Source organism: Antedon bifida, chromosome 9 (assembly GCF_963402885.1).
Source record: "Antedon bifida chromosome 9, ecAntBifi1.1, whole genome shotgun sequence".
Lineage (NCBI taxonomy): Eukaryota > Metazoa > Echinodermata > Crinoidea > Comatulida > Antedonidae > Antedon > Antedon bifida.
The window spans coordinates 15,358,903-15,384,092 of record NC_136234.1 but is presented as its reverse complement, the minus strand read 5'-3'; the positions used below and the strand labels follow the sequence as shown (position 1 = coordinate 15,384,092).

The 25,190-nt window shown below is 35.2% G+C and overlaps 2 protein-coding genes across 5 annotated transcripts in view; one reads left to right on the top strand and one right to left on the bottom strand.

Annotated features, from left to right (window-relative positions):
* Positions 1–210: 210 nt before the first annotated feature.
* LOC144852830 (enolase-phosphatase E1-like) lies at positions 211–2,999 on the top strand. Its single transcript, XM_078710854.1, has 4 exons — positions 211–553; positions 640–959; positions 1,239–1,495; positions 1,940–2,999. Exons 1-4 carry the CDS (start codon positions 431–433, stop codon positions 2,116–2,118), a joined length of 879 nt encoding a protein of 292 aa, XP_078566980.1. The 5' UTR covers positions 211–430; the 3' UTR covers positions 2,119–2,999.
* An 89-nt stretch (positions 3,000–3,088) lies between these two features.
* LOC144852819 (E3 ubiquitin-protein ligase HECTD1-like) overlaps positions 3,089–25,190 on the bottom strand; it is a 36,396-nt gene continuing 14,294 nt past the window's right edge. Inside the window, exons 8-45 of one of the 4 annotated variants that reach the window (XR_013614339.1) lie at positions 24,671–24,747; positions 23,920–24,018; positions 23,513–23,636; positions 22,672–22,900; positions 22,233–22,374; positions 21,684–21,860; positions 21,211–21,439; positions 20,683–20,858; positions 20,299–20,466; positions 19,605–19,742; positions 18,919–19,065; positions 18,450–18,541; positions 18,210–18,318; positions 17,485–17,619; positions 16,721–16,860; positions 16,174–16,317; positions 15,874–16,053; positions 15,541–15,707; positions 15,249–15,431; positions 14,723–15,037; positions 14,093–14,272; positions 13,344–13,532; positions 12,735–13,024; positions 12,040–12,190; positions 11,604–11,692; positions 10,765–10,895; positions 10,594–10,654; positions 9,835–10,017; positions 9,108–9,300; positions 8,502–8,584; positions 8,166–8,293; positions 7,868–8,066; positions 7,521–7,658; positions 6,628–7,241; positions 6,126–6,298; positions 5,571–5,721; positions 3,722–5,125; positions 3,089–3,676 (exon numbers count right to left, since the gene is read on the bottom strand). Coding sequence is in view for 3 of the 4 variants with exons in the window: in XM_078710818.1 (XP_078566944.1) it covers positions 4,843–5,125; positions 5,571–5,721; positions 6,126–6,298; positions 6,628–7,241; positions 7,521–7,658; positions 7,868–8,066; positions 8,166–8,293; positions 8,502–8,584; positions 9,108–9,300; positions 9,835–10,017; positions 10,594–10,654; positions 10,765–10,895; positions 11,604–11,692; positions 12,040–12,190; positions 12,735–13,024; positions 13,344–13,532; positions 14,093–14,272; positions 14,723–15,037; positions 15,249–15,431; positions 15,541–15,707; positions 15,874–16,053; positions 16,174–16,317; positions 16,721–16,860; positions 17,485–17,619; positions 18,210–18,318; positions 18,450–18,541; positions 18,919–19,065; positions 19,605–19,742; positions 20,299–20,466; positions 20,683–20,858; positions 21,211–21,439; positions 21,684–21,860; positions 22,233–22,374; positions 22,672–22,900; positions 23,513–23,636; positions 23,920–24,018; positions 24,671–24,747 (6,407 nt within the window). In the remaining variant the exon portion in view is untranslated. Of the gene's footprint in view, positions 5,126–5,570; positions 5,722–6,125; positions 6,299–6,627; positions 7,242–7,520; positions 7,659–7,867; positions 8,067–8,165; positions 8,294–8,501; positions 8,585–9,107; positions 9,301–9,834; positions 10,018–10,593; positions 10,655–10,764; positions 10,896–11,603; positions 11,693–12,039; positions 12,191–12,734; positions 13,025–13,343; positions 13,533–14,092; positions 14,273–14,722; positions 15,038–15,248; positions 15,432–15,540; positions 15,708–15,873; positions 16,054–16,173; positions 16,318–16,720; positions 16,861–17,484; positions 17,620–18,209; positions 18,319–18,449; positions 18,542–18,918; positions 19,066–19,604; positions 19,743–20,298; positions 20,467–20,682; positions 20,859–21,210; positions 21,440–21,683; positions 21,861–22,232; positions 22,375–22,671; positions 22,901–23,512; positions 23,637–23,919; positions 24,019–24,670; positions 24,748–25,190 lie in introns of all 4 variants that reach the window. The other 3 variants (XM_078710818.1, XM_078710820.1, XM_078710819.1) reach the window with 3 other exon arrangements.

Below are 25,190 nucleotides of genomic sequence, written 5' to 3'. Positions count from 1 at the left end.
AATGTATTATTATATTTTATTAAATCAATTTAGGTCAATTAAATAAAAACATTAATTAAACCTATTCTATGCTTATATTAAATATTCAATTAAAAGAAACAAATTTTCAATCCAAGTGGCATATTAAACATTCCACCAACGCCCAAAGGTCAATCATGAGCAATTATTCACAAACAAACACACGGAAGTGTTTAAATCCACGTGGATTTGTTTATGTTTTAAAACCGGGCCGATTGCTATGTTACAAACGTATAGATAATTACTTGTCGGTGTACCATTATGATAACCTAACGTTGGCCTAGTCCGTTGGGGATGTAGTGGGTCTGGGCTAAGTCAATTAGCCAATTATTCTATTTAAATTTAAGAACCAGAACCTGAATAATTTTTTAATATAAGACTAATTTATTTATTATTACTGTAATTATTCAGAATGACATCCACAAAAAAGAGGCAGGGAAAGCCTATGCCGCCGGTTGTCCTCGATGAGAACACAGATTTAAAATGCATTATTCTTGATATCGAAGGAACCACAACTGCAATATCATTTGTTAAGGTACATAATTCATTTATAGAAAATTTACGGTGAAACATACACAAAAAATGGCATTTATTTATGTTGTATAAAACCTCTCTTTCCAGGATATTCTTTTTCCATATATTCGAAAGAACTTGAAGAAATACCTGGAGACACATTGGGAGGAAGAGCAATGCCAAGGAGATGTACAGGCCCTAAGAGAACAGTCAATAAATGATTCTGAAGAAAAGCAGTCTTCAGATGACAAGCTCAAAGTGGTTTCCCCGAAAATTCTTAGTAATGATGAAGACATGGAGTTGACGCGTCAGTCGGTTATTGATTATGTTTTATTCCTGATGGATGCAGATAGAAAAGTGACATCATTGAAACAGCTTCAGGGACACATGTGGAAGAAGGCATATTCAACTGGAGAGGTTGTTGGGCAGTACGTAAACCATGTTACCAAGTACATTACAGATTAACTTTCCCAATATTGTAGAACCTTGGTTTTTACAGAAGCCTATACTCTTACGCGACCACCATCTAAATTTAGAAAATTTCAATGAAACAAATAGGACATAGCACTTCAACTGAAAATGTTTAGGCCCTCTATCCCTCCCTTTCAAAACCATGGATCTGCCACTGACTCAAGTGGATGGGATGAATCGATCTGTAATTCCTTTCTTAAAAGAAAATTGTGTGTATTTAAATTTTATATTTCTAGAATATATGAAGATGTACTTCCAGCAATAAAACACTGGATATCAGAGAGAAAGAAAGTTTATATTTATTCATCAGGCAGTGTAGAAGCTCAAAAGTTGTTGTTCGGCCATACAGCTGAAGGCAGCATACTAGAATTCATATCTGGTCACTTTGATACAAAAATTGGTGCCAAAGTGGAAGTAGACAGTTACTGTAAAATTGCCAAAGAGATTGGTTGTAAAAATAAAGAGATACTTTTTCTTACAGATGTTACGCGAGGTGAGGACAACCAGGGTTTATGTTAAAATCCAGAATGTTGGCATATTTTGTTTCTTTTTTTCCAATGTTACTGTTACACAGCACAACCAGTGAACATGAAATAAGTTGGCCCCGTCCTACAATCTCAATAAATCAGGGGTGTGAACACATTGGAAAATTTTCTGCTGAAACTGAACATAATTAAGGGATAACATTTTCCTCCCTACTAAAATATTCTCAAAGGATTTGTGTGATTTACCAAAGCTATCAAAGTTGATTAAAAACAGCTGAAATAGCTTGATAAATAGTAGGTACAGTACTATACCCATATTTGAACCATTCAAAGTGGAAATACTAATTTATACAGTCACACAAAAAAGGATTAAAGAAAAAAAAAGTTTATATATAGTGGTATATTCAAAATGATTCCCCATGCTGATAATTCACTTGTATTTTTGATTGCAGAGGCTAGGCCAGCTAAAGAAGCTGGATGTCACGTAGCAGTAGTCCTGAGACCTGGTAATGCCCCACTATCTGATGAGGAGATCCAAGAGTTTCCACATATCTCATCCTTCTCAGAGTTGTATGCAGAAGGTAGTGGAGTGAAGAAACCAAAGTTAGACAGAGAAGAAATAAAAAGCTAATAGAATTAAAAAAGAAAAAATTGAAATTCTTGGGTGGGACTTTAACTCACAACCTCCTAATAACTATCCACCATAAGAGAAGTTGTCTAGAGATAAGAACGCCAGTGGATGCTACAGAGTACTGTATACAGTACAGAACAATTATACCAGGGAAAAACTTCCTGAAGCTCCATTCACAATATTTTGAATTTAAAAACCATGTGCTTGTAATGTTAGATGATTTCTTTTTCTATTACTCACTTTAAAGTTACAATTTTAAAGGAAATTGTGTTCATAAAAAAAAAAATCAATAACAAAATAGATTACACCATTTCTGTGTTGGGAGTTTGTTGTTTGGTGGATGTGGATTAGGCTGGGTTCACCTGTGTGATGTAGTGAAATACAAAAATACAATACACATCAGGATAACCAAAAGTAATACAATTATTTCCATAGAGTCCCCTCCACCTTCCCCCTTTAACATACTACAGTAGAACTCATATTAAAGGGACACCTTTGGTACTAACCAACATCCCCCTCCTTGTTGACTCCATGGGAATATGATCAGACTTAGTGTTAAAATATATATTACTCTCGTTCAAAAATGTCCCCTTAATAATTGTCCCAAAAAGGGATTCTACTGTATACAAAAACATTTAAAATTGTAAAATATAAAATCAATATTACTCAAAAGAGGTTGTCCAGTTTTTAGATATGAATTTACTTTAATTAAAACATCTACAATACACACGTGAGTACATCTAGATGTTTCAATCATCATAAGCTATAGTAATTCTATATACTTGTATTTAACCTTTCCAAAAAACAAAAACTACAATTATACAGCAAAATCTATTGATAAAAAGTAAACCTTTAACTTGTGCTATGTCTTATTTTAGTAATAGCTTTAATACATCTACTGTTCTAGTCTCCAACTATTTACAGCTTACATTGCATAATCATAAATATCTAACAAAATCAGTCTTTTAAAAAAAAAATGCCATTTTCTTTTGCAAATCTCCTGATTATAAAATCAATCAAGTTTATAGGGTAAAATAAATCTCTTAAAAGTAAATGTAACTAGAATCCCTTGCAATACTGTACACACAGTAGAGTGGAGCCCTTTGCAGTACTGTACATACAGTAGAGTGGAGCCCTTTGCAGTACTGTACATACAGTAGAGTGGAGCCCTTTGCAGTACTGTACATACAGTAGAGTGGAGCCCTTTGCAGTACTGTACACACAGTAGAGTGGAGCCCTTTGCAGTACTGTACATACAGTAGAGTGGAGCCCTTTGCAGTACTGTACACACAGTAGAGTGGAGCCCTTTGCAGTACTGTACACACAGTAGAGTGGAGCCCTTTGCAGTACTGTACACACAGTAGAGTGGAGCCCTTTGCAGTACTGTACACACAGTAGAGTGGAGCCCTTTGCAGTACTGTACACACAGTAGAGTGGAGCCCTTTGCAGTACTGTACACACAGTAGAGTGGAGCCCTTTGCAGTACTGTACACACAGTAGAGTGGAGCCCTTTGCAGTACCGTACATACAGTAGAGTCCTTTGCAGTACAGTGGAGCCCTTTGCAGTACTGTACACACAGTAGAGTGGAGCCCTTTGCAGTACTGTAGAGCCCTTTGCAGTACCGTACATACAGTAGAGTCCTTTGCAGTACAGTGGAGCCCTTTGCAGTACTGTACACACAGTAGAGTGGAGTCCTTTGCAGTACTGTACATACAGTATAGAAGAGTCCTTTGCAGTCACTGTACATGCAGTACTGTAGAGCTCTCTGTAGTACTGTACGCACAGTAGAGTGGAGCCCTTTGCAGTTCTATACATACAGTAGAGCCCTTTACAGTACTGTACTATACGTACTGTAGAGACTTCTGCAGTACTTAGTGATTATATAGCACTTGCAGTATCTATCATTGCTTTTTCACTCATTAATTTTTTTAGCATATAAATTTAACTAATTAACTGATTCACAATTTAAAAAAAAATGATTGATACAAATTTCTGCCATCCAAATTCCAGATAAGAAATATCCTGGATTTCTCTTCTAAGTCAATACAAAGATTGAATCGCATACATATGCATATACATTTAAAAGTATATTTACTTCACTGCCACTTTATATCACACACCTTTTAATATATTATTTATTGAAAATGTAAATATGCAAATTACGTTTCATCTGATCTGCTTAATTCATTATTCAAAGCATGTGGAGACATTAGCATAAAACTCACCACAATAAATAGTGTACCACCATTACATACACATATTATGTTATTTAAAATTTAAAATAAATATATCTCTTTAGAATTAATTCATTTACTAATATAATGTATTAATGTAGGTTGTTTTTATATTTGCACTGGTATTTGTAGTTTAACTATTTTTTGAAATTATAACATGCGTTCACATGATACAATTTGAAATGTTTTTCAGCATTGCTGCAGATGATGACTTTTATGATTGTTAAAGTTTGGTTCCCACTTGGTCGTGACACTCAAGTAATTTGACCAATCACAACACGATGGATAACCTGAATTGTCGCTTGTAATTGGTCAACTCGATTGCATTGCGCCAAGTGGCAACAGCTTAATGTCTTTCAAAATTATGTAAAATATTATTAGTATTTTTCACCTATTCCGGTTTAAATAACATATTTAACACTTTATTTTATTGATACACACACACAATGGTAAAACAATCTTTAGATTACATTGTTTTTAATGACCAGTCTAATTTAGATGAAAACCCTTCTCTGTTGTTGCAGCTTTCAGCATTTTCCTCATTATCTCTTCGCTTGAGTAGCACGGAAGTTTTAAGTAATGCACACATGTGTTCACGGACGGGTAGGTCTTATCGTCGGCCTCAACTTTACGGACGATCGTGAGACGAGGGTGAAGGTTGGCTAGGCCGCCTGGTGGCAATGATGAGCAGCCAGTGGTGAACTGCATGAAGGCTTTGCGCTCATCTTTGTCCATCTGACACATCAGGTTGACAAACCTTTGGAATCCAGGGCTAAAGGCAAACAAATTATTCACATTAAATTAATAATTTTTCGCCACTCAATGTATTTATCTCAATCCTCTATAGTGTGTATTTTAGCATTGGTTTTTACATTTTTGAAGGTTGGTACCAAAATCCAGTTTTTTAGGCTGGATGTTATACACAATGGGAAGGTCTTAAAATGCGTAATAGCCTTTATGAAAGAAATTTAGGTGAATTCCAAACACCATCCATTATATGACATTGGTTTTTCTAGACACCAACATTAACTACGGTGGGAGGCTTTAAAATGTGCTGTAGACCTGCTGAATACATTTTACCGATAACACTTTCCATGCATATATTTGCTCGTCTTTCTAGTCATCAACCAGTAGCGTAACGAGGCCTCCAGCATTGGAGGGCCACTTAGGGAACATAAACCAGGGGTATCAGGCCTACGTATCTGTCATCAACATACCTTTCTCTGGTGTATCCTAGCTTTGGTTCTGTATAATTCAGCACATCTTCTCTTGTCCAGGTAGGTGCTTGATCACCACACATGATGGTCTGTAGCTCTCCTGGATTGAATACATGTAGTTTATCCATTGGGAACACCTTGTTGTACCCGTCTGAAAAGGAATACAAACTCACAATCAATTTAATGTCCTGTTTGAGCCTATTACAGATTTTTCTTTCTCTTACTGTAAACAGAATTATTGCGATTTACAGGGATGTTAAATAACATAAGGTAAGTCCTTTATTCATTTCTGAACATAGGAGAATGTCTCAAATCAGGGAGGCAAAACACTCCTTGATTTGATTACAGCATATCTGCTCAATACTCTTCTTTAACATTCACCCTTTACTAATACGAGAATAGGTTATAGACATTTTCTGCATAAAAAATGACAATTACACAACAAATATTAAGTGGACAACAAAGCTTCCCCAGTCATAACATTACAGAGTAATATATTTATAGAATATTTTCCAGGACAGTCCAAAATATATATTTAAAAACAAGTGTGGTTACCTCTAAATGCCTCCATCTGTTTTCGTATACCAGTATGAAGACAGAACTCAAGTAGCAAATCTATAAATTCTTCTGCATTGTCTATCGTCACCATCTCTTCTTCACCGTTAGGTTTCAAGTCATAGGTACTGTATCCATGCACACGAGATGACGGGTTAAATTGGAATGTCAGCCTGTTAGATTAAATATAAAACATTTTTATCATTAAATGATATGACATTTATTAAAATGTACTACTACTGTACTACTGTTTTCCATACGAAAAAACATGTTTAAGCGCAACCCACAAATTAAGTGAAAGACACTTGCTGACCGCTCGTTGCCCATAGCTTGACCAAGAATCTGGAGCAATTTGCCGAGTAAAATTACAAATTTGGATGACTGTAATCAGTTATTTCAACCAATGTTATGTAAAGCGCTATTGATTATGAGTTTATCATAGAAATGTTTATGTTCTAAAAATAGAAATTTATAGAATAGCAATAATGGAAAAAAATCTCACCCTAAATCTTCTAGTTTATATGGTGGTATTGATGGATCATCTGATTCCAGGGAAAGGTCCTGTATTGCATTGTTTCGTTCTTCATCGCTCAAAGTCTTATCGGTTAAAATTCTACGTTTCTTATTCACAAGTTCACGTAATTGCAGCAAAAATCTTGCACGGTGCGGATCGATCACTTCAAAATCTTCCCATGTTAAAAGTCCTGCAAACCAAGCTGGTGTTCGCGCTTTCGGCGGGTCGCCATATATAAACTCGGATTTCGATTCAGGTTCTTCTAACGAGATCTCCGAAATGAGTTCGTTTAGGTCTTCTAAAGATGCTTCCGACACGTTATCAACGGAATATGCATCTGAATCTCGGATGGGGTTATTGCAGACGAGTTGAATATTGCTGCCGACCTCTCCGAGGCACATTAACTTGAGGAAGGGTCGAGATAGAGGGAGGTCTACTCTTCGTTTATCCTGGATACATTTTGCTAAGAATACACCCAGGAAGTGAAAGAGTTGAACAATGCGTTCCGTGTCCTCATTATCCTGGATCAGTGGCGCTGGGAAAAGGCCGGAGGTTTTCTGGATGTAGTATCCAGGTGATTTTCTTCCATCTCCAATGTCAACCTTAAAAAAAAAACCAATAAAATATGTCATTATTATTTGCTTATTATGGTATAGTCACATTATTACACGTTAATAACACTGGACTGAGAAATAATTTCATCGATCTCTAAGGAAAGGTATGGGATAATTTGTAAATGACTAGAAACTAAAAGAAGAATTAGGAGAATTTCCTACACAATCCACAACATATTACTCTTGTAGTTAGGTGGGCGCTAAAGACTAAAATAGGTTTAATATTTTTTAATGAGTTTGAAAATCAACCCAAAATAAAAAAAACACCTCTCTAGCCTGGTCATCAGGATGGTCATCATCACACATCCACATGCCAAGGCTCTTGCGTTGCAGTTCAGCTGATACTAATGCGTAGAACTCCAATGTTGGGCCTAGACCTGTACCCTCCTCTCCATGAAACTCCACCTGATAGTGATAATAAATAACATGTAGATTTTCAAAATTTGCAAACATTGGTCTGCAACTGTACCAATACTTTTATACTTAAAATTGATTACCCAAAAGGCAATAAAAACAGTGACGTCACAAGAAATACAATAACAAACATCTTAAGATATCAATTGTTAAATATTACACCTCTAACCAGGCAATATCTGTATAATTTTCTAATTTACCTCTAAAATAGATTTCCTATCAGAGTGCAACCGCATCACTTGCAGGGCCCAGTCGAGCAACTGAGCGCCTCGTGGTACCTTCACTCGTTCATGTTTTAAACGTCCTACTCTGAACTCATGTTGGTCATCTCGACGCGATGATAGAGGTCTCACACGGTCAACAGTCTCATCACGCTTCTGCTGCAGCCAGGCTATGGCTCTATGATTAAAAAAGAAAATGATTTGTTTAATTTAAGGCTACTGTATAAGTCATTTTGTGATATTTAAAAATCAAAGTAATACAAATTCTGATTTTTACCTTGATACGCCAAACGCAGTACATGTAAAATATAGCTGTCTTGTTTCAAAGGGAAACAGCATTGGACATCGATTGGTCAACTTCTCACACCAGGTTGGTAAGGCCGAGCTGGACAACACCAGGGGATCCTAGAAAAAAACCAATATGCTTTAATTCACTTTGGCTTTTAGAGCTTTTCCTTTATCACTGAATTATTTGGAACTCCTAACAGCTCTCCCTTACATTCAGAATGAATACAGGAGTCACCTTTACCTTTTACTTACTTTTACAAATATTGATAATAAAAAAGTACAATATAACAAGGTAGAATATATAGAAAATAAATACTCTAGTTACCTGAACTTGTTGTACAAGTTTGGTAGTAATTTTCTTGCTCACAAATTCATCAATAGGAACAGAAAACTGATGATTATCAGCTCCTATACATAGATATGAAAAAATAAATCATTTAGTTCTATTTGGGTATCATACCATGAGCGTAAAGGGTGGCTCCGAGTCAAATATAAACCTTTGCAACAACATTAATAACCCACTTATTAGATTATAGAGATTCATATTTTGTGAAATATAACAGAAGAGAATGAAAATATTGCCAGATTTACATTTTTCACACACAATCACTTGGTGAGAAAGATTAGGACGTGTGGCATAGTTTGTTGGACATTGTATTACTGATCATGAAATTATGAGTACAAATCCAACTTTGCTTGTACCTTTAGGCAAGACACTTTGCCTCCTTCCACCCAGGGTATCTGGTTCGATCAAGACACAACTTTGTGCTGATTACTAGTTGCATTATGGGAGTATGTTTTTATACGTGTTTGATAAAAAAAAAATGACCGGGGTAATAATGTGAAGCACTTAGAAGCATTGTGCAATAAGCGCTATATAATTATTTCTAGGAATTCATGCTCATTTAAGTATTAACTTTTTGCAAATTACCTTCAATTTTACCAGCTTCTGACACATCAGTAGCAAGAGCAAACAGTATCCGTAGGAGGTGTAAAACCTCATCAACTGTGCAGGCAGACACCTCGTTTTTATGTATGACCTCACAGTCTGTTTCATTTAAGACACGCCCACTTCTATGACGAGTTCGGCTGGTAACAGGCTTAAAGCCTAACCTACAGAATTCCTGTAACACAATATAAGTATTGTTGTTATTGAACCAAATACATTTACTCCTATTATACAACCCATTTATACGCAAATAACTTAATTTGGTCAAATTAACTGAGTCACCGGCTAAAGTGATCAAGAAAAGTCCAATCCGAATACGGGCTACAATTCCCTGTGGGTTAAATTAACCAAGTCCAATGGTTACTTCTACCAATCACTGCCTGCCCACTAGAACTTACCATTGTCTTGGTAAAACTAACCACGCCAGCTAAAAAGCCCAATCCGATCTCTGGCTACAATTCCTTCAGGGTTAAATTAACAAAGTCCAATGGTTACTTCTACCGACCACTGCCTGCCCAGTAGAACTTACCATGGTCTTGGTAAAACTAACCATGCTGACTAAAAGTACAATCTGAATGCGCGACTCGAGTCAATCATAGTTTTTAACATCCCGGTTAAATTTACCATTTAAAGTCCTGTGCGAACAAGACTTTAGAATATAGATGCTAAATAATTAACTAGTAGAAAAATAATAATCTAAAAGACTTACCTTATATGCAGCAACTAGCTGAGAGCAATTTCGGCTTTTTCGTATACCCTTTGACGAACCAATCAGCTTCCACCTTCTTAAGAACTGGATATCAGCATTCTGCTGAAGGTAGGCAATCAGTTCAGACTTGGGTAGTTGATCTGAGCCAACTTGCTGTTCAACAAAGGATGTAGACCAACGTCCCTATTAAAAAAATATACATAATTTTCATTCGATAGCCATCAGATTACCCCGTGTCTGGGACCAGCTTCCCAGACCATTGACAGATGCTGCAGTCCTAGAAAGCTTATTAGCCTTCGTTAGAAAAGTTCACATTCATTTTGATTTGCTGTAACTGTATTTTGTGTCTTTTATGTGTAAACTGACTTTGGGGTTGGGTCATCCGGCTCAGCTACAGTGATTAAGTTCACTTAGGTTGACCCTGGTCTCCCCAATTTCAGTTTTTTTTGTTATATGTATATACTGAAATAGACCGAATAAATAATGAAATAATTGTCTTCCTATGAGTCTCATATAAAACTGTGACAGGAACAAGGAGTCATTAAGTCTAGAACAAAAAGTGTAAGCTGCCTAAGCACAGCATCGATTGAAAATAGGGTGTTGTCCATTATTAATTTATTTAATTTTTTAGCTGATTTTGTGTTTTGCCCCTTAAATATGAATTCTTGTCAAAAAACTACTTGTACGTCAAAATATAATTATAATAAAAATATAGAGGGTGCTATAGAAAAATCAATCAGGCATGCAATGTTTACTTACACCAGTGTTTTCTAAGTCTCCTGGTTGGCCATCTTCATGTTTCAGTTCACGGTACACCACACTAGATGAAGTAAACAAGAATTATATATTATTTTATGCCTTATTTATTTTTAATTGATAAAGGTATTAAACATTTATAGTAGATTTGATAGGAAAGGTTTGTGAACTTACACATAAGTTGGTTCCCAAATTCTGCGGAGCTTGTCCAGTTTGACGCCTGATCCAGCTGAGTGATAAAGGTTTTGGACATACCTAAACACTGGGGCATTTGGATCACCACAAAACGTCTCAACTTCTGTTACCTGTAAATAGTGAACAAGTTTACAGAACAACCTTCGAGTGTAGTTAAAAATTGAAATTGTACAGAAGAATTGTGCATTATATAGAGTTTTTTAAAGCTCAGATACAGGCATGAATTTTAAATATAATATCTGGTTATTTGTACATAATCAAATATTTGTAACAGAAATCAAGACGAAAAAACATGAATTTCCCTTAATATGGTCAAATACAACATTTGGCAAAATTCTTCCATAAAAACCAGGAAGACTTTTTTCAGTAGTTAGGTAGTTAACCTAATGTAATAACATGTCTGGTGACTCCCTAGAAGGTGAAAAAGATGGTGGATATACGGTGGATAATTTTTGCTATAGCATGAAAATAAAAATCTGAAGTTGAATAAAAATACCAGAAATGTAAAATTCAAGTTATATTACCTATATTTAGTCATCTGATAACATTTTTTACCACACCGTTTATTTTTCATAGCTTTTTAAAATGCCTCTCTATTTACAAAATTTGTGTACTAAAGAATAGAGATTTTACTGTGTAATTTGAACTATCCCCCCACTGAAAAAAGTGCTTATTTTCAACAAGCTCGTGTAACACAAATAAAATCCCAAAAAATATGAAACATAGGGGAAACTATAGATCGATAATTATTGGAATGTATGATCAATAGAAATTTTTTGCCCGCACCTGGCCTTTAAAAAAAGAAGGAAGGAACTTACCCCTGGTAAGCCTGGTCCACGTAGGTAGAGTGCCAGTCTTGGTGCTGGTGCCGATTCTGCCTCTGCTACAAAAGAAGTTTCTGGCGAGCCTGTGATATAAATATATAAAGATTTTTAGATATAGATATATTTATTACATCTGTATACAGCATATGATGATTAGGGCCACCCTTTATTTTCTTTTCATTTCTTTTTATTTATTCTTTATTTCGTATTCAAATGTAGCATTACAGATACATAGCTCTTTAACTAATATACATAATTACATAATAAAGCTATATAATAAATAACATTAAATTAAAAATAATTAAATTACAATAATAACAAAAATAACGTCTATACAGAAGGTATAGTATATCAAGATGGTTCCATTTCATTTCAGGGGTGCCATTTTTTCAGGTAAGGCCTTATTAAATAGATTGAATGTCATATATACCAGGTGGTGGTATCTCCAGATCAGTTGTAGCATTGACATTAGTTCTTCCGGGTCTAGGATCAAATGCAGGAACAAGTGCTGAGAACTGTCTCTTAAGTACGTGTTCATCATCCCAAGTTCTTCTTCTTCCACGCGGATCATAATCGTCCTCCTGGGATAAAACAAATGAACCATGTTAAAATAATTATATAAAAATATATAAAAGCTTCCCAGCTTAAAGGATTATTCTCTGCTATACCATAAATGTATAAGTATTTAGTTTCTGTATGATTTTTTATATTTCAAATTTGAATGTATTGCATTGTGTATCTTATGGAAACAACAAACAAGTACTGTTGTATGTGTTTCTTAATTTTTGTGAGGGTCCCTAACGATCACCTTTGGCTGGATGGACCACCCTTGTAAAATATTGTTTAAATAAAAATCAACAATAAAATAAATAAATAAAAATGGGGAGCTTTAAAATTGTGCATCTGGTTGTCGCCAGGACCTAGGATCAGTCAAAACTGTGCCAAGCAATCAAGTGAGGAAGCATGTCTAAATGTCTCTGCATGCCAACAATGAATTGTGAAGTGAATTAAACTAGATTTGAACCTGCCACTTCAGACGAGTTAGGTTATTCGCACAATGCATTGTACAACATACATTAAATAAAATAAAAATAAATAAAAGGAAGAAAAAAAAAGTTGACTTACAATGCCAGCTTCATAATCATGATCACTATCATCCTCGTTCTCATCATCATCCATATCTTCAACATCTTGACAGAACTCATCTTCATCTTCAAGATCTCCCAGGAACGAGCTGGTGCGGCACGAGTCAGAAAAATCATTGTCACTCTCGCTGGATGTTGATGCTAGGCTGGTTGCGGGCATTAAGCTAGATCTTGGAGCTACACTGGTGGTCACGTTGGCTATCCCAAAGCTGGCAGATGAGGTGGTTACTGCTGGAAGGTTAGGGGCACTCTGTGCACTAGTTAACAAAGCTAGAAAGAAAATACATTATAAATACAGTCACTGACTCTTTGATTAGCAGTAACTCAGTTTCTCAGAAAATGAAATGGGATCAAATGTTGTTTTAATAAACCTATTTATTTAATTATAAATAACTATACATTCTGAAAGAGTGTCATACTAATTTGCCATACATACTGAATTCTATATTACCTAAACCTAAAAGTAAATTAACTTTAGTAGAACCTCTATTTAGGGGACACCTTTAGGGCCTAACAAATTGTCTCCTTAATAAGGGTATTCAAAGGTGGGGTTCTACTTGAATTGTAAAACAATCTACGAAGTACTTACTATTTGGTAAGCCAGTTGGGAACCTTACAAAACTTGAAGGGAAGGTGCTTCCACGATTGTTCGAGAAATTGTTTGCAGAAGCAACTGTTCGGTGCAAGAGCACAGACTCCATCAAGCCAGCAACTGCATCTCGAGTACTACTCAAGTTAGGAACACTCACACTCATACTGGATGTTGCATCTCTTGTATCTGTTGAAATACAAAATAAGAGTTGTATGAAGTAATGGTGCAGGATATCGGACTAGCATGTGTGAGAAGGATGGGTTCAAGATCTATCTGTGTCACATTACTTGAATCTAAAGGCAAGATAATCTCATTGCTTCATCCTTTGGATGAGACATAAAGCTGCTTTTCTTGTGTACATACATTGCACGATCATTGCTTTACCTGGGATTACTGACCCTAGTCAACTTCATGTTCATGTCCTACACTAAAGCTCTGTCTACAATATAAAACTAATTTGAAAAAAAATATATGATGTGCCCAAATGTGGTAGTGATATACCCAAATATGGTAGTGATATACCCAAATATGGTAGTGATATGACATCATCATGTCCATATATGGGCACATCACATTGTTTTGTCGCATAAAGTTTGATAATGAAGAGTATTACATTTGTGCCATATTATTTACAGTGAGAGTGATGATTATGTTCTGTCTATAATATTTCTAGTGACAAATTTAGTCAGTTTCAATTTGTCATGGACAGACACACATTCATTAGTTTATATAAACATTCCTATTACCTGAACCTGACGCACCCTTGTCTTCAAGTTGCTGGGCTTCATTGGTGAGGTCTTCGTTGAGCTGGGCAGCATCTTCCAGAACAGAGCTCAGACCAGATGCCAAGAGAGCACACTCAACTGCTGACGTGTTTAGAGCAGCATTCGAAAATGAGAGATCTGAAGCTGAGGCATGATCTCTTTCTGTTAAGTAATTTGTTTTTAATAGAAATATCAGCATTTCTATCTACTTAATTTGTGTCCCCATTTAGAATATTATTAGAAAAAGAACTGAGCAAATAATTGCTAAGATACACAGGATTCATTCTTCGTCATGTCTACCTACTTCAATTTGTCCCATTTAGAAAATTATTTAAAAATCATGTGAGCCAATGAAGATTCCCATTATAAAGTCCTTTTTTTTATATAAATAAGTTTAACAGGCTGTTTGCATTTAGTCAGTAGTTTCATTGAGCAAGTGAGAGTTGGTAAAAACCGAAAGTTAGGTTATCTGGGAAAAACCGAAAGTTAGGTTTTCTGGAAAACCGAAAGTTAGGTTTTCTGGAAAAACCGAAAGTTAGGTTTTCTGGGATGCTGGATTTACTATGATAAAAAAAATGAGTGGATAAAAAAAAAAAAAAATGTCCACTGTACCTTTACTGGCAGTTCTGTTATCCATAAGTGAAGCCATTGCGTTCAGACTTGGACTTGAGCTGCTCTTGATACTGGCAAGGCTAGAGGTTGAAGTAGACGCAGAAGCAATGCTACTCTTACCAAGCTCACCGTCCGTCACTTTAGTATTAGATTTTGAAGTAGGGCTAGGAACGAGTGCCGCTGCCAGCACTCTGGCTGTCTTGGTTGTGAAACTCTCAAATAAGTGAGATGGTGCAAGCTTGAGGTCGTATTTGCCTTCAGCACCCATTCTATATGAATTGGATCCACCGTGATCCCATGTCACATCTAACCACCCTAATAGAGTTAATAAATTAACAATAAAACCTGGCAAGTAACTGGCCAATGAATGACCTTTATCGTGCTTATTAACAAGTCCTATTTGAGGCTCATTGAGTACAGTAGAAACCTTACCATTTAAAATGATAGAGACATTACAAATATCAATGGGCAATATATCTAGTGCAATCTGTTACAGACCGTTTTTATGCAATAAAAACATACACACCCTTACCGTTGTGAAGTTCACTGGTTACTGTCCCCTCGCCTGTGGGGTTACCATCTTGGTCTCGCCATTTCCAATCCATTCCACGTACTACCCTAGCTCCTGGTAGCATCTGGCGGAGTACCTGAGAGCGAATCATACGACGTTGCTTCCGCATGTTTGCTTCGGCTTCTTTGGCTGCTTTACCTGTCAACATTCAAATATATGTAAATTTGTTGTTACTGCTTCCTCTCTGTTCAAAATCCTTAACCTTTGACCAGGCAAAAAGTTCTTCCACCCAATTATATCATCTTACCTAATTGATCATCACAGACTCCAGTGACTGTACCATACACTTCAAAGCCAGATAGAGATAGGTAGTGCGTCTGCCCACTTGCATTTTTACCCATCTGCTGCATGCGAATATGTCGCCAGCCCTGCTTCTCGTCCTTTGATGGTTCCAAAGGCCATGTGGCAGTGGATCTATGATAAATTATGAGATATTATTACTAGTATATGATATTTTCTTTGCAATGGATAAATATAAACACAATCTTCAGTGACTGCAGTATAGATAATATTGTTATTGATAAAAACTGGATGGACATTCAACATTGCATAATTATTAATAACAATTTTTTAAACTAACCCTGGTTCGCTTAGTGAAGAATCATCTGTGTGGGTCAGTAGGGTTGTCCAGTTGTGACCGTCTTTAGACACTTGAAGTAACCAGTTTCTAAGAGCTGATCGTCCATAGCCTCTAGCATGTCGTAATGTGTATGCCGATGGGATTACCCACAATCCTAAATCTATTGCAAACCATGCTCGTCTGTGGTGAAGATAAAATTAATACTTATGATAAAAAACTAAAACTAAACAAAATTATTAAATATACTTCTTTAGAAAACTACCAGATGTTTTAGTTTGGTATTCATATATAATTACTTACTTATCATCATTCGTATGGCAGTTGAGAGCTGATGCATCCCGGCTAAGTATATCTTCTAACCGTCCATATGGCAGTGTTCTACCCTCTGAGCTACTGACAACAACCAAACCGTACTGGCCTGGGTTTATCCATTCATATGCAGTTCTGTAATACATTTTGGATATGCAAAATTTATATATTTAAACTACACAGCTGTGCACATGCACAATGATATTTAAATGTTACTGATTTCAATAATATGTTAGATAATTGTTTGCACACATAAAACTTAGCTGGGCTGTTTTGGCACACAAAATCATGTTATTGTTGTTGCAGAGTCAGCGATTTAATTACTACATACAGGAATTGAGAAACAATGATGTACTGTTTAGGTGTTACACTCCATAATTCATTCTGAAGCTCTACATTATCAAATTTTACGTCACAAAACAATGTGATGTGCCCATGGACATGTCATCATACCATTACCATATTTGGGAACATCACACACATTTTTGTCAAACTAGTTTGATAGTGTAGACATAGCTTGAAATGTATGAATACTTACTTAGCATTTGTACCAATCCAGTGTATGATGCCATTGTCATCAAAGTCATGGGTGTGTCTAAATGTTATAGGCGTGTTTTCTTTTAGTTTCTTTACAAACATGAAGCTTGGTCGTTCATAGTCATACCATTGTTTTGCAACCTGTTGAATAAATAAAGCATTTATTATATTAAACAGAAGCACTAATAGTGTGGGAAAGTACATAAATATACCATATTTATTCGAATAAACGCCCTAACTTTCAATAAAAGCACCACATGGAACATCATTTGAAATAAACGCTCGGCCACATGCACATATACACAATATTGTATTACACATTTCTATTTGTAGTAGAATTCATTGACTGCCATAATCTACAATTTACCAATTTTTTTTTTTTCTAAAGTATAAATATCTGTTCTTTTTTGTGTGGAAAATAAATAAATGAAACCAAAGCAAAACAATACAAAACCAAGCATTTTGATACAATGTTCACTGTATTTTACCACTTATTGTTATTAAATATTATGTTATGTGAATTTACTTTAGTAAAGATACCATATTACGCTCCTGAACAATAAACACCCCGGGGCACTTACTCAAATAAATATGGTATATATATGGTAGAATATCTGTTTTTAGGGTTCGAATCTTAGATGGGGTGGTTTATTCTCATTCTCACAGATTTCCTAATCTTCACCGTTCGTAAATTAATTAATTTCCAAAATATCAAATTTCTTTATGCCTTTAAATCTATAAAAATAACAAATATTTTACACTTACCATTTTCAAAAGATATCTTTCTAAACTACTAATTGTAGATAAAGGTTCCATCTTTAGAGTACGCCCACTTCTGTCAATTAGTGACGTCTCACCCGGAGCCTTCTCAAGACGGAAGCGTAATCGCCTAGTAAGAACCTAAAAAGAGAGAAAAACAAATTAAGCAACTCAATGTAAAGTAACACTAAATTTAAGATATTTCACATATTATAGGCTTGTTGTTTAAAAATACAGTACATACAGTAATATACAGTACATACAGTAATATACAGTACACACAGTAATATACAGTACATACAGTAATATACAGTACATACAGTAATATACAGTACACACAGTAATATACAGTACACACAGTAATATACAGTACACACAGTAATATACAGTACACACAGTAATATACAGTAGACACAGTAATATACAGTACACACAGTAATATACAGTACACACAGTAATATACAGTACACACAGTAATATACAGTACATACAGTAATATACAGTAATATACAGTGGAACCCCTCCTTTCGTATACCCTGTTCAGGGGAGCTCTATTAAGAGGATAAGGGAAAATATATGTTTCAACACTACAGCCAACTACTACTCATATCAATATGCTGAAGGTGTTCCCTTAAGGGGGTCTACTATATTGTACTGTACTGATTGACAAGATGTCTTTTTCAGATGTCACTTTGCTATTTTTAAACTTCTACCATTTAATGTTAACATACCTGTAAACCGTAACTAGACCCTGGTGAATCATATAGGTAGAGAGGAAGCCGTTCTATAGATTCCAACACAGAAATAAATTTGCGTACCAACATAACTGCTGGAGAGATGCTGCAAAAAAAAATATAATTAAATGAATGGATACTGTATTCTTTAACAAGATTTTCAAGCCTATTAAATTACCAGGAATAGATGACGAGTAGTGTTTTCTTTTATTTCAGTGAATTACTTAAAAAACTAACCTTTCATCATCACTTGTTTCCCTGAAGGCTGCTTTAAATAAGTTAACTCTTTCTTTAAGGTGACCATCGTGTAGTAGAACATCATCATAATTCTGCAAAAAAAGATTAGTAGAAAAGTGTTGTCATTATTTGTAACTACAATACTACACCACAGTAGTTACAAACAATTACAATCCTGTTGGTGCAGTACCCTTTGCTTACTTGGGCTCGAATCTAACCCCTAGCCAAAAGCGCAAGCTCGGTGGTCTAGAGGTATGACTGCCTAGCTAGTGATCTGGAGGTCGTGGGTTCAAGTCCCACCTGAGAACTACTTGCAAATAATTTTCTCAATGTACTTAGCATGAAATACAAATTACGTCAGAGTAGAGCAAACATCTGACCAATTATAAAAGTTTTTCAATAAATTATTTGTATTACACTAAATGATTAATCCTCATTTTAGATAGCTTCAGTTAGTAAATTAACTTACATTATTAAGTGCAAAGACCAATGCCTGTACCAGCCCACTTGTATGTATTTCATATGCAGACAGAGTGCCTTCTTCTTTAAGTAGTAAAGTTAGTGATTCTAATGCAGTTTTCATTTCTTCACGCCAACTGTTTTCACCTTCGGAAGGCTACCACAAAAAAAAAAATTAACTTGTTATGTAAATGACAAGACATGGGAAAATGTATGTAGCCATAACATCGGCAAGGGTTCGAGGCTCACTCGCTCCATGGTTCTGGTGGTAGAACAAGTCTTCTCAGATAAGGACTATAAACCGTAGGTCCAGTGTACACATCTAGCTTATGTGCACTTTAAAGAACCTAGTACATCTTTCGAGACGAGTAGGGTGGTTACTCCGGTTTACTAGTACACACACAGCCACTCATCATAACTTGGCCCTCTAGGAGAACAGTCTTTGGCTGAAGAGGTCATTCAGTATAAAAAATAATAGTCTTAAGGAAATATGTGTTAATCCTTATACATATCCATATAGCAGTACCTATCACAACCAGCATATATAATCCCACGCTCGAATATAATCCCAACCTCTGACTTGGGCTAAATTCATACAAATTCATACAAAAGTATAATTCCATCCAGTTAATTTCATCAACGTTAATAAGCAAGCCCCTATAGTCACTACATACATATTTGAAACTATGCACTTACCTTAGTAAGGTCGTTATGTGATGTACAAGCTGATTTCAATTGGGCTACAATTTCCTTTAGCTTAGCTACGACTCCTCTTGGATGAGCTTCTGCTGCTTTGAAGTAACCATCATATAGTTCATTGGCTAGGTATTTAACCTGAAAAAACCAAACAAGATTTGTAATTAATAATACTTGTAATAATAAGAAAAGGTATAAAAGTATGTAATTATAATTATATACATTTTATTACATGTTATGTATAATTTTATTTGCATTTCAATTAAAGTATTACATGTTATAGGTTCTATTTTAACCGTATTGTATGGAGTGAGTGCAGAATCTTGGCTTTAACCTATTCTCACTTTCAGTTATTTTTCATCGGTGACCGAATAAATATTATTATTATTATATATTATTTACATTGCTGTGATGGGGACAAAAAAATCATCTGGCTCTCACTCAGCGCCGACTTGAAAATTTCATTCAAGAAACAAAAATCATTTGTTCAACTTCAAATGCATTATTTAATTAAGTTATTTCTACAACAGGTAAGAATTGAATACTGTATATTCCATAATTTTCGCATACAGAATTGTTCACGATTTCTCGATGGCAAGGTTCCCAATTGTGAAAATTAAACCACCGCAAAAATTGCCGCAAAATTTAAACCACCAGGAAAATAACGACATATACTATCTATAATTTACAATACCTTTTGTTTGACTTGCTCAACCTTTGATCTAAGCCGCTTGCCTCTCTTGCCCGTCCAGCCTGTTGAGAACTCTGGGCCAAGGGATGTTTCAGCAGTGAAGGAGTGTTTTGTTCCACGATTAGATTCGAAAATAAAGCCTGGTAGATCTTCACGCAATATTGTAGCTTGCTGTAAGAAAAAGATACATACGTTAATATTTATAGATAACTTGTCTAAAATTAACTGAAATTGTAAATATTACAAATTCTTCCAAAAATGATTTTTTTCTATTATAGCACGCAAGTCAAGTTTTAAGATCTGCCCTTACCTACATTGTATCTATTAAAGCTAATACTATTGAAAATGCCACTGGTCACTATTAAAAAAACACAGAATAACGCTCACCGCTTGACCATCTGAATTGTGGATGACCACTTCTCCATCCTTTCGACACTGCAATGACCAGTTGCCAACAATAAGCTTTGTTGGTCCTGGGTGGGTCAGTAATGGCTGGCTTGTCATACCTTGTTTTACTTGGCTCTTAGCTCGTTGGAGTTTCTCAAGGAACTCACTTCTGCTTTCTGTAAACAAAATATTAATTATAATATTCATGCAACCTCTATTGAGAAATTAGTTCAAATCATGGAGCTATGTTCTTTGATAAATGTCAATAAGGCCCACCAGACACACTGCTACATTCAACTCAACAATATGTCTAGTTTTCTCTAAAGTCTGGTATTCCCAATGTGTTTTTAATGGTAAAAAAGAAATTTTATCTTTTTGAAAGACTCCGATATTTGTGAATTTGACTGTAAATTTAGTAAATATGATTTGAATCTGTTGACAAGGCTAGACATTATGGCTTGATTAAACCACCTCTAAAATAATACAATTTATCTTTTTCAATAGAGATAAACTATCATCAATTCTTACCTGAACTATCTGAGCCACCTTCTGGACTACCACTGGAGTACATCGTAGCAAGCTTGCCATCAAGAATGAACCTGAACCAGCCATTGCTGCCATTGGACAGCTCTAGGGCAGCAGCATCGCTCCACACATATAAACAATCTCTACCACGTGCAAGGCACCAGTCACGCCAGTGGAACGGCCTTCCCTGCAGAATTTCTTTCGCGTCTTCGATTTGTACTATTTCTTTTTCCTAAAAAAAGATACATATTAAGAATTATCGTTTCATATTTTTATAATATCAATACAATAACATACAATACAACATACAAATTATACATGTTGGGCAAGAGTCCCTTAAGAAATCACTTTAACTAAAATGAACCAGCTACCCCTCCTAGCAATAGGTGGCAATCCATATACAGAACAGAAACAAGAAGTTAACATACTGACAAAGTAAGGATTTGAACCCAAACCACAGTCACAACTTCCATTACCTGTTTCTTGTCACCACCTTGTGCAGCGTCATCATCTAAATCATCCATTGGCCCTGTCAAGGCTGCTACCTTACTGAACAGACCAAGCCTAGCAAAATGATCTAGAAATAGGTTTAGTCCCTTCTGCATTAAGTCTTGGATAATCTGCAAGGCTGTTAAATGGCCTTCATCATCATCCTAAAATACAATTAAAACAACATATTTTAATATAATGTGTGAAATATGTGTTTATATTTTTTATATTTTTTATTTCATACGCATCCAGCAGAGAGAAACTCGCCAATTACAGGATGGATAAACTATTTTTAATTCATCGTGCTTAAAAACTAAGTTTCATTTTAGGCTTAGGGAGTGGAGTTGAAAAGTCAAGAGTTACAACCCAGGCACTAGGTCAGGATTGAACCCTGGACCTTGAGATTGGAAGGCAATGAGAGACTATTGAACCACCGAAAGATAGTCATGGAATCGTACGCAATGTCTACAAAAGACGAATAGCGTAATAGATGATGTTGAGAGAGAAACAAACAACCTGGCTGTTGTATACGTTACCTCTTGGTCAAGAACATTGGCTAAAACCTCCACTAATATAGCAGCAAAGTGAACTCCAGAGGCATCTACGTCACACACTTCAAATAACTGATTATACGATATATAATGTACCATTTTACGGATCAAGGCGAGGGTTGCTTTTCTGAAATTAAATATAGTATTTATAATGTATAATTTAAATAGTACTCATCAATAATAAGATTATTTTAATATGTTGAAAAAATGTAATTAATTGGTGATTTATTGCTGTCACTAGAGACGTGACACAAGCGAGTAGACCAATAAGAAACGACAGTTTGAATAATCCCCCGTGTCATGATTGGTCAAATCACTTATGTTGTGCTTACGTCCTTGCGTTTTGTCTCAGTGGGAACCAAGCATTAGTTTGAAATAAAATTTAGTAGATAGGACGATCATGAATAAGTACTTGATCACTTACCTTATAGAAGGCATCATTGTGTGGTGGAAGGCCTGGGCAAATATAGGCAATAGTTTATTAAGATACACTGGGGCCATTTCAGGGTCTCCTTTGGGGCCTGAGGGTGGTGGTGTACTGGGTGTGGTCACTATACTTTCCCCCTTTTTGGAAACATCTTCCTTGGTGGCTGGGCTAGCGGTGGTGGTCGTGGTAGTGGTTGTTGTAGGGGTAACTGGTACCATCCATTCACCTGTGTTCATTCATTAAAAAAAAACCAAAATATATCATAACTAAAATATAAGCCTTATGGGCCATGAGGCCCGAAGAGGTTAGGTATACTAAAATGCTTAGTTAAATTTGTATATATAAGGATGATAACCAGTAAATTGGATTATGCTACTTTAACAACCATAGTATAACAGATACCGAGGGACTCTTCAAAACGTAAATCACCTGGTGTTTTAGCCCGATATCCTGGGTACCAGTGGCAGTATTCACCAATCACACTTAAGTGAGATATTTCCCTTAAATATTAAGTATTTCACTTAACTAAATAAATATTTCCCTAAAATTGTATTCACTTAGACAGGAGATTATTTTAATGTTAAGGGTAAGTGATTCCCTTAGCCTAAGTGTGAATGGTGAATACGGCGACAGGCCAACAATTAGCATCTATGTTGATATAAATTTTTGCGGTACACCACATATATTAGTTCTGAAAAGAACTGTTGAATTTCTCGACGTTTCAATCGATATGCTTTGATCGTCCTCAGGAGTGAGAAAATTAGCATCTAGTTTGTTTGTGCTTTTTCTTCTATGTAAATCTTACGGCATCAAAAATAATTAAAGAAAACTTGATTACCTGGTGACTGGAGTACCTGTACAACCCCTCTGTGCCCTTCATCGTTTCTCTCACGTGCTTTATCTAACGGGGTCTTACCATCTTCATCCCGGAGATCAGGATTTGCTCCATGGCGAAGTAAAGTCTGCAAAAGTATTATTTAAATATTATACTAAAGGGAGAAGGATTATCTACAATGTCTACAAAGAGTGTACAATACCAAATAGGGGAACAGCAAACAGGGAAATAACAAAAAGGGAAATATAAAACGGGTGACTTTAAATGTATGACACAAAATTGTGAATTTAATATTGACCAATAAATGTTGTTAAAATCTGATAAACGAATTATTAATAACCAAAATATGGATTGAATTCTTTTCTAAAATCAACAGTATAATCTTAATGTTTGACTTATTTAGCACTGACCTTTGCGACCTGGGGTCGTCCGAAGCATGCAGCGTAATGAAGTGAAGAAGAACGCTGTCCTCTGTTGACATCGGCACCACGTTCACATAAAAATTCAACCTGTATAATGATCATGGTATCAGAAAATGAATATAAACAATTATATCAATTATGAACAGAGATGCTAACATCGGATTACAGCGGCTACACGATAATCGTCTCTAAACAATCTTTTTGTCATCTTATTCCAAAATTAGAAGTAAACACATTTTTATTTTGCTCTCATAATTTACACTTTAAATATTAACCCATTTTCTGCTCTTAACAGACATACAGTAAAACTTGCAATCATAATACAGTACATAATTCTTTTTCAAAGGTATTTATTTCTATGTTTTAATTATTGCAGAACTGTTGAGACCAAATCAGCAAAAAAGAAGTAGTATTATAATTTAAATATTGATACATTTTCTGCCCTTGCAACAGACATAAAACTTGCAATCGATACATACATATTTAATTTTCAAAGGTATTTATTTCTGTTTTAATTAATTATGCAGAACTGTTGAGACCAAAATCAGCAAAATAAGAATTACAGTAAATCATATTCTCATGGGTCTCATTAAAATAACAATCAGATTTAAGCTATTGATTTTTTTCAGTTTGTTTAAAACAAACAACACACCCACATGCACACACCCATAAAGAATGTATTGAATTCTATTGATAACACAGAAAGTAAAACTAAAATTATATAATAAAAGATAATCACCATTTCCTGTGTACCAAAGGCAGATGCCCAGTTAAGGAGTGTTTGTCCAACATCATCCATATAATTCACTTCAAAAGCTGTACAAATATATAAAATTGTTTGCTTGGTATAGAGAATGTATTGTAACTTTCAAACATTAGACAGTAAACTGGTTTTGTTACACTAATGTTACATGTGTCCATGCACAAAACGGTTGGGCTTCACTTAAATTTACCCATATCTTTTTGTATTATTATTATTATAGAGAACATCAAATTATCAACACTCAAATTATTGTCTCAATTACAAATACTATATGTGTAAATAAATATTGGACTGGAATAAAAACAAAAATCACAATTATTTGTCCTTTCCAGATATATTGCATTTGAGAATAAACGCTTTTAAACAAAAGATTTTATGAAATATAAAAACAATTATAACTTTCTGTGAAGTGAGACTTATGAATGGCATGGAGTAGTATGGAAGAAATGATTTTAATGCTCTGTCTACACTATCAAATTTTATGTGACAAAAAACA

Coding starts and splice junctions, on each gene's coding strand:
- LOC144852830 (XM_078710854.1), top strand. CDS start 431: ATGACATCCACAAAAAAGAGGCAGGGAAAGCCTATGCCGCCGGTTGTC. Junction 554..639: donor CTGCAATATCATTTGTTAAG/GTACATAATTCA, acceptor CTCTCTTTCCAG/GATATTCTTTTTCCATATAT. Junction 1,496..1,939: donor TCTTACAGATGTTACGCGAG/GTGAGGACAACC, acceptor TTTTGATTGCAG/AGGCTAGGCCAGCTAAAGAA.